This window comes from Toxoplasma gondii, chromosome VI (assembly GCF_000006565.2).
Source record: "Toxoplasma gondii ME49 chromosome VI, whole genome shotgun sequence".
Lineage (NCBI taxonomy): Eukaryota > Apicomplexa > Conoidasida > Eucoccidiorida > Sarcocystidae > Toxoplasma > Toxoplasma gondii.
The window spans coordinates 2,396,134-2,408,481 of NC_031473.1; the positions used below are offsets into that span (position 1 = coordinate 2,396,134).

Below are 12,348 nucleotides of genomic sequence, written 5' to 3' on the forward strand. Positions count from 1 at the left end.
TTTTGCTGTTGACAACAAAGCCCTTCTTCACGTGGACCGGAGGTTGTGCAAGATGGAGCGGCTGGCGCTCCGTGCCGTGCTCTTGACTGTCGTCGCGGCTAACGTATTCCGTTCTGAGGCGAGTGGATTAAAGGCTGAGCCAGATTTCACAGTTACCATTACCGAAAAAGGAGTGCAGGAAGACATGCAGCAGTTTTTTTCGCTCGGACCTTCAGCGACTCTCCGAGTTGTTGACGAGAGCAACAGCGCGATCCTTCTGCCTGAAGCGGAAGGAGGGGAGGCACAGGACAGCGTAGCGTATGAGTTTGAGAATGGACACTGCAACTTCGGTAAAACAGTCGCGTACAAAGACATGTTTTCCGGGTATACGCAGCAAGTATGGGCCCGCTCCCCAGCTGAGGCTGGCACCGGGGAAAAACATGGCGGAAAAACCTCGATCTACACATTTACGAATCCTCCTGTCGAGTATTTGAATGGGGGGGTCAGTTTCTGTGTGCGATTCATGACGAAAACCACAGTGACAACAAACACGACGACCACCACACCGACAACGACGACGGCGGCAACAGCTCACTCCTCAGCACCTACTGGGGGCTCGTCATCTGACTCCACTGGTGGTGAAGGCTCGTCACCTACGCCCGGTGACAGCGACGCACCTGAGCCTGGGACCGGCTCCGGTGGAGGTTCGTCGTCTGGAGAATCAGAGTCTCAACCGGATCCTCCACCATCCAATCAGCCCAGCGAAGAAGAACTGCCAGGAGTGCCGAGTGAGGAGGAAGGTGGTGACGGAGACTCAGCTCAAGAAGGCGGACATAATTCGGGAAACGACCCTCAACATGGTACTGGCTCCTCGTCAAACGGGGCTGAGGCTCCTGAGCAACAGCAGCAACCACAGCAAACAGACTCTCAGAGCGTTCAGCCCCAGCTAGGTCACTCCGATCATGTCCTCCTTCATAATGACGGCGCAAACAGCCACGCCACCACAGAATCTTCTGATCCGGGACACGAACAAGTTCCATCCACCGAGGGCAAACTGCAATCTTCTCAGCTTCTGGGGCCGACAGCGTCTCAGGGTGCACCTCTCAGGAATTCAGACCCATTCAGTGTTGGCAGGTATGCCCCCACTCGCTTGAGGCGACTTTCAGATGCAGATGATTCCACGGTGAAATACTTGACGATCGTCGTGCACTCGGCTGCCTGGGGTTTTGCAGCCACAACACTGTCGTATGCTGTTGCTATTATCTCGATGACAACGGCACTTTTGTCTGGTCTTTGATTCTGGAACACTGCAGAATGAGTTTGGGGAGCTATGCATTGGCGGGCGCACGGGTTCGTACAAGCACTACCATACTGCGTTGACGGCAGTGACGTGTAATTCGCAAATCTCCAAGAAGAGGATGGTTTGCACCTCAACGACTTGTCTCAAAAATCGTTCGTCGTGTTCCCTCTTCGAGCAATTCAAACTCACTCGCTACCTCGAACAGGCTAACAGTTTTTGACTTGGGTAGAGAAACGAACATCCCATCGCCGAGTAATTGAATGAGTTCAGTTTCAGGCTGGATTTATGGAAACGAGAAACGTCCTGTGTCCCGCACAAAAAGACAAACTTTTTGTCGCAGGTGTTCCTTCTGTGTAATCTACCTTTCCAAATATTTTGCTTCCTCCGCTTCTACTTTAACTATGCGCCACTGACTGAAAAGTGATACAACGCTTATCATGTGGCAGACTTTTCAGTTGCTTCTGGGTGTATTCGTGGAGGTTTACGGGTAGTCAGAAGACGCCAGGGGTCATGTAGTCGGCATTCTCGACTAACTCAGTTTCGGTGTGATCGGGAAGGCAACCGGTGTGACATATTCACCTGAGGGCACGATCCTGGTGCATACCAGCGTCAACAAACAACTCCTTGTAAACAGTGGATATCCACGCTCATTTCTTCTGTTCATGGAAAAAGTCCCGCCTTTTATTTCGTGCATTATGGTGCACTTACTACAGCACTGGTGAAATCCTTCTTCGTGCTCACTTTTATCCTTCGATTGTCAAGCAGGGTCACGTTCCGTGTCAAACCTGGCTGCGCCGCGGCCCGGGCAACCCAGAACACGCACTCGCTTTTTCCTCCTCTGCGTGGCACGCTTGACATCTCGTGCATGTTTTTAGAGGCGTGCTGAGCCGTAGTATCACTCGTAATCCTATTCCATGTGGCATGAAGACCACGACAAAGACCCTCCAACACAATCCTCCGGTGGCCTTTCGGCAATATACTTTGGTCCTATCTTCGAGGACCACAAACTCCTTTCCATTTCTTGCAACATAACGCGTGCAAGATGAAACGGCAGGCGCTCCATGCCGCGCTGCTGACACTCCGTGTAGCCGGGGTGGAGCCCTGCGCCGCGTCTGATTCCAGTGGACAGGAAACTGAACCGGACTTCACTGTAACCATTGGATCCAGAGGCGTGGAGGAAACTAGTCGGGAGGTTTTTTCTCTCGGACCTTCTGCAACTTTCCGTGTGGTTGACGAGAGCAACAAAGCGGTTTTCATGCCGGAATCGAGCACCACTGAGGACGATTACACATCACGGTTCAGGGTCGCGTATGCGTTCGAGAATGGGCGCTGCAATTTCACAAAAACTCTGGCGTAGAGACGCGTTTCCCGGCTATTCGCGTCCATTATGGATGCGCTCCTCAGCTCACGTAGGGAGGGGCGAGGAAGTGCCTGCTGGAACAGTTGCGAACTACACGCTTTCAAATCTTCCGGCTGACTCTATGAGTGAAGGGTTAAGTCTCTGCGTGCGGTTCATGACATCCGCCGCAGCGACAACGTCGACCACGGCCAAGTCCCCGACAGCAGCGGTGGATTCCACCACAATGCCCTCAGAGTCCACTGAGGGCTCTTCAACCGGCCCCGCTGCCAGTAGCGGCTCGACGTCTCTGTCCGGTGGCGGTTCAGACTCGTCTACTGACCCAAGTAGACCACTGCAGCCATCGCCAGAGCTGCAACCACCGAAACAAGCGCAACTCGCTCCACAACAGCAACCCCCGGAAGCGCCGCAGAAACCGGCGCCATCGAAATCCCCGGCATCATCGCGGCCCAAAGAGAAACTTCCACCAACATTGCCCGACGACGGCCTAAAAGGAGACGAAGGTGAGGATCCCGGAGAAGCCGGTGAAGAAGGCGTCCAAGGCGAATTCACTCATGGCGGCGCTTCTCAGGATGAGACTGACGCTCTTGAGAAACAGGAGGAGTTACATCCGGTACCCGCTGACAACGCTATTAATGAGCCGCGCTCCTCGATTGTCGGCTCCCCCCAAAACCACACAACACCTAACATCAACACCGAAGCTGCTGAACAGGGAAACAGCACCGCCGCCTCCGTTGAGAAAGAACATCAGCCTCTTCAACCGTTGGATGAGGCGGCAGTGCAAGCCAAACCTGTCGAAAATCCTGGCCAAGACAATGCTAGTGACGATGCCCCGTCTCTTGAGGCGGCTTTCAGACGTAGAGACTTCTACGGTGACACACCTGACGATCGTTGTGCACTCCGCCGCCTGGGTTTCTTCACGCACGACACTGTCGTTATCAGTTGCTGTATTGTCGGTAGCAATGACACTTCTGTCCAACACCTTATTCTGGGGAGAAATGTCGGAACTTTGGGGACTTTCAGTGGGGACGCACAGTTTTTGGTACAAACACTTTCACACCCTGTGGGCAGGAGCCAGAGACAATTCGTCTATTCAAGCAGGATACGGTGTGATCCTTTACGCCCGGTATCAAAAATCCTTCGTCGGAACACCCGTTCAACCTGCGTCACGTGGTCGCGACGCACTCACTATATGTATCAACCAAGCACTTTTTTAGGAGACTCGGCAAACAGCCTTCCAGCCGACTAGTAGTTGGGTGAATTGAGCGTCAGCCTGGGTACCCGGAAACGAGAAATAGTTGCATCTCGCAAGACCGTCTCGAACGCTAACCTCGGTGACCGGTGGTCCTTCTTAAGAATGGCCTTTACAGCCGCCTCGTCCGCTTCTTATTTTTACTGGGGGCCACACACGGTAAAGGTGATGCAAAGATCATCATGAGGCGGTATTCTGGGATCCTTCCCAACGTGCTACTGTCCGCCCACATGTGGCAAGAACGCACCAGAGAGACCCTGCAGTCTTCCTTCGCAGCTGAATCAGTTCGAGTAAGGTCGGAAAGGCATCCGGTGTGACGGTTCTGCCACTGGGCGAGGTCATGATGCAAATCGGCGTCCACAGAGGATGCCTGGTGTTAAATCTCACATTCGGCTCGTGCTAAAGTGTCGTCGTACACGCGGAAGCGAGGGATTTTTCACCCTGCCGTTCTTGCCCCCTTCCTTTACCCCACAGGGTCACATTCTGTGTGTCAGCCGCCGCGCCGGTCCAGGCGACCCAGCGCACCCGCTCCCTTTCTTTGCGTCGGCGCGCCGCGCTATGGATGTCATGCGTGAAACGCAGCGCCCTTCTGAGCGGTGGTTTTACTCGCGATGTTACTGCATGATGGCTTGACAGCCATGACAAATGCAATCCCACACCCACCTCAGGTGGGCGTTTTGAGAAGGAAATCCCGTGTTTGTTCTGTGCATCACCAACTCCCCTCCATTTAATCCACCACAACACGTGCAAGATGAAACGGCACGCCCTTCAAATCGTGCTGCTGGCTTTTTTTGTGGTCAACGTGGCGCCCAGCGCCGCGTCTGAAGGCAATGGAACAGAGACTGGGGCAGATTTCACTGTTACTATTAGCAGAGAAGGAGTGAAAGAAGACATGCAGCAGTTTTTTTCGCTCGGACCTTCAGCGACTCTCCGAGTTGTCGACGAGAGCAACAGCGCGATCCTTCTGCCTCAAGCGGAAGGAGGGGAGGCACAGGACAGCGTAGCGTATGAGTTTGAGAATGGACACTGCAACTTCGGTAAAACAATCGCGTACAAGGACATGTTTTCCGGGTATACGGAGCAAGTATGGGCCCGCTCCTCAGCTGAGGCTGGCACCGAGGAAAAACATGGCGGAAAAACCTCGATCTACACATTTACGAATCCTCCTGTCGAGTATTTGAATGGGGGGGTCAGTTTCTGTGTGCGATTCATGACGAAACCCGCAGTGACAACAACCACGACGACCACCACACCGACAACGACGACGGCGGCAACAGCTCACTCCTCAGCACCTACTGAAGGCTCGTCATCTGACTCCACTGGTGGTGAAGGCTCGTCACCTACGCCCGGTGACAGCGACGCAACTCAGCCTGGGACCGGCGGCGGTGGAGGTTCGTCGTCTGGAGATTTGGAGGTGCCAGAACAGTCCCCGGCACCGAAGCCCCCCCTTGGCGCAGGTCCCCAAGACCACCAGAATGGGCAGGAAGGCCCACATGAAGGAGGTCAAGGAGAATCCGAAGACGCACACCACACCGCTGAACAAATTATATCTGGTCAATCGGAAGGCGGGACTGGACAATCCGCAGAGTCTCCTCAATCGCCGCTGTCTGCTGGCAGCACTACTGATGGGGGTCATTCTTCGAGTGACCTGACCCAACAATCCTATGGTGCACAACATGACGCCAGGAGCAAATCGCACACTGTGACAGGCGGAACGGCCTCCTCCGATGCGGAACCGCCACAAAATGCTCAAGCTTCCGGTTTACAAACTTCTCACGGCGCACTCGCAGGTGCGGCCGGCCATCACGATCCTTCTACTGAGGACCAGCCGCGCTTGAGGCGGCTTTCTGACACAGACGCTTCAGCAGTGAAATACTTGACGATCGTCTTGCACTCCGCTGCTGCGAGCTCATCCACAAACACACTGCTGGTGCCAGTTGCGTTGCTGTCCATAACAGCAACACGTCTTTTTTCCGTGTAATTTCTGGAAGCAATAGGGTGCTTTCTGATTCGAACCATTCCGTTTCCTCAGGCCCAATGATATATGCGAACACTATCGCACTCCACTGAAGGATGCCACGCGTAATTCGTGTATACACCAAGCAGGGTGTGGCCTGCAATGTTTGCGACCGTCTTCAAGCGTGCTTTTTCAGCTCCAACTTTTCGAGATGCTTTAATTCCACCAGAAATTTCAAGCAACAAAATTAATTTTTGGTAGGCGACGACTAGCGCATTTTTTGTCGACGCGTAATTGAGTGACTAAATACTCGGACCAGGTGTCAGCACGCTGGAAAGTTGTCATCCCTCCTGAAACTTTCTACGTCCTAAACTTCTGTAAACGGCGTTTCCTCTGATTAGTTGGCTTTGTCGAACGCTATTTCGTTGGGGAGCCAAAACGATGATGATCAAAACACAACCGTCCTTTGACGTGCCTCGCTTCTCCCTTAGACGCGCCGTAGTAGTGTTATGGATGGGAGAGGAGCGCGATGGGTTCTGCTTTCGTTCTCGACTGGTTGCATTCGGGTTAATTTCGGAAGGCAATCGGTGTGACAGTTCCGTCCGGGGTCACGGTCACGGTGTAAGGCAGCGGCCACACAAATTCCCTGACGCGTGCCACGTCTCGGCACCATTTTGTTTCCTCACAAACACAACTACAGTATTTGATCTGTTCCGTATGTCTTCTCTACCGCCGTGCAAGCGTGGTTTTGGTTCGTTCTCATTTGTCACTACCCTTGGAGTACACAGTCAGAGCCTTACTCTGCCCCGACGCCGATCTGTGGATGACGGCAACCGTGTTCCATCATTTTGTCCTGTGATGGAGGGCTACGTCTCACGTGCATGTGGTCTTGCACCATTCTGATCACTGGAGCATGCAACCACAATTTCTTTTTAATGGCAAATCGAATGCCGACTGAAAATCCGCAACCACGTGTGGGTCGCCATCCGGCGCTCTGACCGTGTGTGCTGGCGTAAACACCCATTAATTTGTTTATGTGAATTATACGAGAATCATGTACGATGAAACAGAAGGAGAATGGAAAGAGCGCTTCCGTGCATCATCCCAGAGGCAGGAAACGGCATTGATGACTACGGCTACGATCAATCAGTCTGTGTTGCGAGAGTCTGGCTCGATGTTTACAGGAACATAGTAGGTTGGATTTGGTCGCTATCCGGGGAACTTACATACAGTCGGGTAATCTCCTGAGATATTGCGATTTCCACTGATGCATATTCACGGAGGAGATTTGCCCTCCGCTGCATGAGTATCAATGAGTGTAACTTTTGCTCTTGTCGTCTTCCCACCGTTGTCTCAGTTACCCAATTACCCAGTTGTTGGAATGTGTGGACGACACGGAAATACAAAACCGCATTCCAACGATGTCTCTCAGAACTCCCTACCTTATCCTGTCCTTCAACAACTGGAATGTTTAAACGACGTGTCTTGTCGTAAGTTGCTCCACCACATACTCTGATCGGTACGTTCCACAAAATATGTTAGTTGTCAGTTAGGTAGACACTCACCGTGTCGATGCAACCCTGTGGGCCCCACGCATTCCCATATTTGTGTTAAAAGTTGTCCCCATATCGGCCACACGCAGGAAAGAGGCGTTTTTCAGCTCCACCAAACCTGCCATGTTTTACTTCAAGCCAGGAGGATCCGGTGTGGCTTGCGATTGTTGGACAAGCTGGTTTTATTCTCTCAGTTGCAGCGCCCAGGCAAAAAGAACCGCCTCACGCGCTCCCTTTCTTTGCCCGCGAGACGCGCGCTACGCGGCACGAGCACGTGACTTTCACCGCGACTCAGGCATTGAAGGCTGGAGGCGCGCTGAAGTGGGAAGGCTGTCTGAATAAAATCCGAACTAACCTCCGTTACCCATTTGATACTTCTATCGTTGTGTTCTTCATTGGACCACAAACCAATTTTTTTCGTGGATTAAATCACGCTGAAGATGGCGTGCCAGGCACTGCGTGCCGCGTTGCTGGCCTTCCTTGTGGCCATCACAGTGCCCGGCGCCCCATCTGAGGCCAGTGGATCAGAAACTGAACCAGACTTCATTGTTACCATTCGCTCGAATGGCGTGCAGGAAAATACTCAGCAAGTGTTTTCGCTCCGACCTTCCGCAACTCTCCGCGTGGTTGACGAGAGCGCCAAAGCCTTCTTTCTGCCGCAGTCGGCAACTGCCGACCAAGATTCGGCGCCAGGCTACAATTTTGCTTATGTATTTGAGAATGGTCGCTGCAACTTTGAAAGAACTGTCGCATACAAGGATGCTTTCCCGGGACACTCCCAGCCCTTGTGGGTTCGATCCGCATCTCACGAGAACGCCGGTGGAATCGTGCCTGAGGACGGTATTCCGGTCTACACATTTACGAACCCTCCTGCGGAGCATTTGAATGGTGGAGTCAGTTTCTGTGTGAGGTTCACGACAGACTCCGCAGCGACATCCACAACGACCAAGTCACCGACAGGAGCAGTGGAATCCACGACAAGGCCCTCAGACTTCACTGAAGGCTCGTCAAGTGGCCCCACTGTCAGCAGCGGCTCAACATCTCAATCCAGTGGCGATGAAGGCACATTGCCTGGCGCCGGTGCAGAAGGAGGCACCAGTGGTGACTCCTCTGAAAATACAGACGATGAGGCACGTCCCCAGGTACCACAGCCGCCCGCCAGTGTTCCTCCGTCACAGCCGCCGAATACCAACGAAGAAGAAGAAGACAAAGATGCTGGCAGTGGAAAAGCACATGAAGATGGACCCGGTGTAGAAGGACCTAACAAAGGTGACGCCGGAAACGGTTCAGCTGATTCTGGACCATCGGGGGTGGTGCCTGATCAAGACGAGACACAGCCTCAATTAGAGCCGTCAGGGACGGGCAACGATCTTCCCGCGGCAGATTCCTCGAGTGCCCTTCCTCAACAATCTCAAGACCCACAACACATCGCTAACAACAAAGAACCTGCCCTGTCAGACAGCACAGACCTTGCTGGATCTGAAGCACCACACCATTCTGCCGAAACTCCAGCGTCGACAACGTCGCAAGGCGCAGTCACAGGGAGTGCTGGAAATGATGGTGTTGCTGAGGGCAACGCAAGGTTGAGGCGGCTGTCGGACACAGAAACATCATCAGTAAAGTATTTGACGATCATTGTGCACTCTGCTGCTGTGGGCTCATCTGCTGGCACTCTGACGCTCTCAGCTGCTTTGCTGTCTATAACGGCAACCGTCTGTTTGGCATTTGATTATGGGATTTAATAAGCTGCAGTCGACTTGAAGAATTACACATTGGCACGCCCAACAGTTTATGCGGCCACTATCACATTTCACTGAAGGGCGCCAGGCGTGCTTCGTATATCCACCACGTAAGATGTGGCCTGAGTCCGTCATCTAGTATCCTTTGTCAGCGCTACTTCCCGAGGTGTCAACTTTCGCTGGCGGATCCGAACAACTACATTCGTTTTGGGCGCGCGTAAAATAACTGATTTGATGTCAACTCATAATTGAGTGATTGACTCTTCAGGACGAATGGGGGTACGTTAGAATTGTGCCTGCCCTCGTGACACCTTCTCAGACCCTAACTTACGCAGACGACACTTCTTCTATTTCGTCCCTTCAACCAGTTCATTAATGGGGAGCCCTGACGATAACCACCAAAGCACGATCATCCTTTGACGGTGCCTTAAAACATTCTTTGACACAATAGTGTACAATCGTAGGTGGGAAGGGGGTGTATTGGTTTTTTATAGTCGTTTTTGTTCACTGAACCTGCTAGGACAAGTGCGGGAAGCAAGTGATGTGACAGATCCTCCGGAGGCCGCGGTGATGGCGCAAGGGCACTGTCACACAACATCCCTTATCCATATCGCATATCATCAGCTTTTTCATTGCACATAGACAGCGATTCACTTTTCGATCATCTATGTAAGTCGCGTGTTCCACTATGCGAATGAAATTACCTCTCACTACCACATGAACGCCTCATAGCTACACACGGCCACAATATCATTCTACCCCGGAGCTGCCACAGGCAAGCCGCCACACGATTTGCTTGTTTCTGTAATCGGGTAGAATATTCGGTATCACGTGCATGTGACAGTTCAGCGTCCTTAGCACTGGAGTTTGCAGTGACGAGACAGCTGAATATTGGTTAGAAGCCCGCCTCAGAAAGATTTGCCAAGTTTGGCTTGGCACCGAGCGCGCCGATGTCGTGCTTCGACGCTGGCCACCAACGAATGTTGCTGTGTAAAGCAGACATGACTCATGCGCGGTGAAGCTGCGTGAAAGTAGGCAGAGAGCATCCTTAGATCACTCTAGCAGGAAGTAGCACTGACGGCAATGTCTGTGGCTGGTAAGCGCGTGTCTGTGCCCCGTTCCGCACTCTGCAGGATAGCTCAATGTGTGACGCAATCATACGGCAGGTAGGCGCCAATCAAAAATCAACATCCATTTGAATGAATCGCTGGGTGATGATCAACAGCCAACGCAACTTTTTGCCCATAAGGTTTCCTCACTGTTGTCTCGGTCACACAGTTACCCCTCTTCGTTGGAAAGTATCGACAATGAGGAAATAGGAACCGCATTATACCGGGGTATCTCAGAGCATCGCATCCTGTACTGTGCCTTAACATGTGGGATGTTAAAAGGACGTGTCTTGTCGTAATTAGCTCCACACGCTCCAATCGGTACGATCCTGAAAATAAGTTAGTTGTCAGTTAGGTAGCCGCGCACCGTGTCGATGCAGCACTCTGGCCCCACGCATTCCCGCATTTGTGTTAAAAGTTTTCCGCATATCGATCACTTGCAGAAGTAGGGCGGCCCCTCAGCTGCATTCATCTTGCGGTGCCCTGCGTGAAGCCAGCGGTATCCACTTTCGTTTTCCATTGTTGGCAAAGGTGGTCGCTACCCTCTCAGTTGCGGCGCCCTGCAAGAAGAGTCGCCTCATGCGCTCCCTTTCTTTGCTCGTGAGTGGCGCCTCAAGCAGCATGTGCATGTGCCTTTAATTGGCGCTCCATGCGCCCGAGGCTGCAGACGGGATTACACGGCCGGGCTGGCGGAATAATCTTTGACGTCACATACAGATGCATTTCTTCTACTCAATTATTGTGTTCGTTCGCGGGTGACAAGCCTTCGTCTACCACGTGGAGCGTAACATAAACAAGATGGAGCGACAGGCGCTCCGTGCCGCGTTGCTGGCCTTCCTTGTGGCCATCACAGTGCCCCGCGCCCCATCTGAGGCCAGTGGATCAGAAACTGAACCAGACTTCATTGTTACCATTCGCTCGAATGGCGTGCAGGAAAATACTCAGCAAGTGTTTTCGCTCCGACCTTCCGCAACTCTCCGCGTGGTTGACGAGAGCGCCAAAGCCTTCTTTCTGCCGCAGTCGGCAACTGCCGACCAAGATTCGGCGCCAGGCTACAATTTTGCTTATGTATTTGAGAATGGTCGCTGCAACTTTGAAAGAACTGTCGCATACAAGGATGCTTTCCCGGGACACTCCCAACCCTTGTGGGTTCGATCCGCATCTCACGAGAACGCCGGTGGAAACGCGCCTGAGGACGGTATTCCGATCTACACATTTACGAACCCTCCTGCGGAGCATTTGAATGGTGGAGTCAGTTTCTGTGTGAGGTTCACGACAGACTCCACAGCGACATCCACCACGACGACGTCCCCGACAACGGCAGCAGTAGTGACAACATCTGATGCTTCAGCAACCTCTGCAAGCGCGTCAACTGACTCTACTGCCAGTGATGCGTCGACATCTCCGGGCAGTGGCAGCACAGGCCAGTCGGAACAATCCGGTGGAGGCACGTCAGCTGAAGACTCTGGATCTGAGACGGGACCTAGCGAACCCTCGACGCCCAGCGACGGTAATCCCCAAAACTCGTCGGGTGTAGGCAAACGTAACCACGAAATTGATCAAGGAGGATCCGAAACAACAGACGGCGATGGCAGTTCAGCCGCTACTCATCCGTCTGCAGGTCTGGTTGGACCATCCAAGCAACAAGATCATACAAATCCGCCAAGTCCTGGAACTTCTCCTAAAGAGCCTGATGCGTCCAATGGCATGGCCGAACAATCCCAAAACACACAACACAGCACAAGCAACGGATCCCCTCCACTTGCAGGCAACGCAGACGCTTACGGCGATGAAGAATTAAATACTGCGCAGTCGTCCAAGACGCCAGTATCTCAACGCATTCCTCCCGCCAGTCCTGTCATGGAGGGAGCTGCTTCTGAAGACCTGACCGCGCGCTTGAGGCGGCTTTCTGACACAGACACTTCAGCAGTGAAATACTTGACGATCGTCGTGCACTCCGCAGCTGCGGGCTCATCAGCAGGCACACTGACACTGTCAGGCGCTTTGCTATCAGTAGTGGCAACTCTTATGTTTGCCTTCTATTTCTAGCGCGTATTATACTACGGTGGAGTTAGACCATTACCTTTCAGGAGGCCGATTCG

The 12,348-nt window shown here is 52.9% G+C and overlaps 5 protein-coding genes across 5 annotated transcripts; all 5 read left to right on the forward strand.

Moving 5' to 3' along the window:
* Positions 1 to 52: 52 nt before the first annotated feature.
* TGME49_243100 (Toxoplasma gondii family A protein) lies at positions 53 to 1,363 on the forward strand (the record flags this gene model as incomplete). The annotated part of the gene is made up of 2 exons (XM_018780664.1): positions 53 to 1,113; positions 1,293 to 1,363. The coding sequence occupies 2 exons, from the start codon at positions 53 to 55 to the stop codon at positions 1,357 to 1,359; spliced, it is 1,128 nt and encodes a 375-aa protein (XP_018637501.1). The 3' UTR covers positions 1,360 to 1,363.
* A 376-nt stretch (positions 1,364 to 1,739) lies between these two features.
* On the forward strand, positions 1,740 to 4,008 carry TGME49_243110 (hypothetical protein). Its single transcript, XM_002366770.2, has one exon. The coding sequence runs from the start codon at positions 2,590 to 2,592 to the stop codon at positions 3,883 to 3,885; it is 1,296 nt and encodes a 431-aa protein (XP_002366811.2). The 5' UTR covers positions 1,740 to 2,589; the 3' UTR covers positions 3,886 to 4,008.
* Positions 4,009 to 4,639: 631 nt separating this feature from the next.
* TGME49_243120 (Toxoplasma gondii family A protein) lies at positions 4,640 to 5,869 on the forward strand (the record flags this gene model as incomplete). Its single annotated transcript, XM_002366771.1, has 1 exon — positions 4,640 to 5,869. The coding sequence occupies one exon, from the start codon at positions 4,640 to 4,642 to the stop codon at positions 5,867 to 5,869; it is 1,230 nt and encodes a 409-aa protein (XP_002366812.1).
* Positions 5,870 to 7,838: 1,969 nt separating this feature from the next.
* On the forward strand, positions 7,839 to 9,402 carry TGME49_243130 (Toxoplasma gondii family A protein; the record flags this gene model as incomplete). The annotated part of the gene is made up of 1 exon (XM_002366772.2): positions 7,839 to 9,402. One exon carries the CDS (start codon positions 7,839 to 7,841, stop codon positions 9,138 to 9,140), a length of 1,302 nt encoding a protein of 433 aa, XP_002366813.1. The 3' UTR covers positions 9,141 to 9,402.
* A 1,212-nt stretch (positions 9,403 to 10,614) lies between these two features.
* Positions 10,615 to 12,295, forward strand: TGME49_243140 (Toxoplasma gondii family A protein; the record flags this gene model as incomplete). The annotated part of the gene is made up of 1 exon (XM_002366773.2): positions 10,615 to 12,295. The coding sequence occupies exon 1, from the start codon at positions 11,045 to 11,047 to the stop codon at positions 12,293 to 12,295; it is 1,251 nt and encodes a 416-aa protein (XP_002366814.1). The 5' UTR covers positions 10,615 to 11,044.
* Between the last annotated feature and the right edge of the window lie 53 nt (positions 12,296 to 12,348).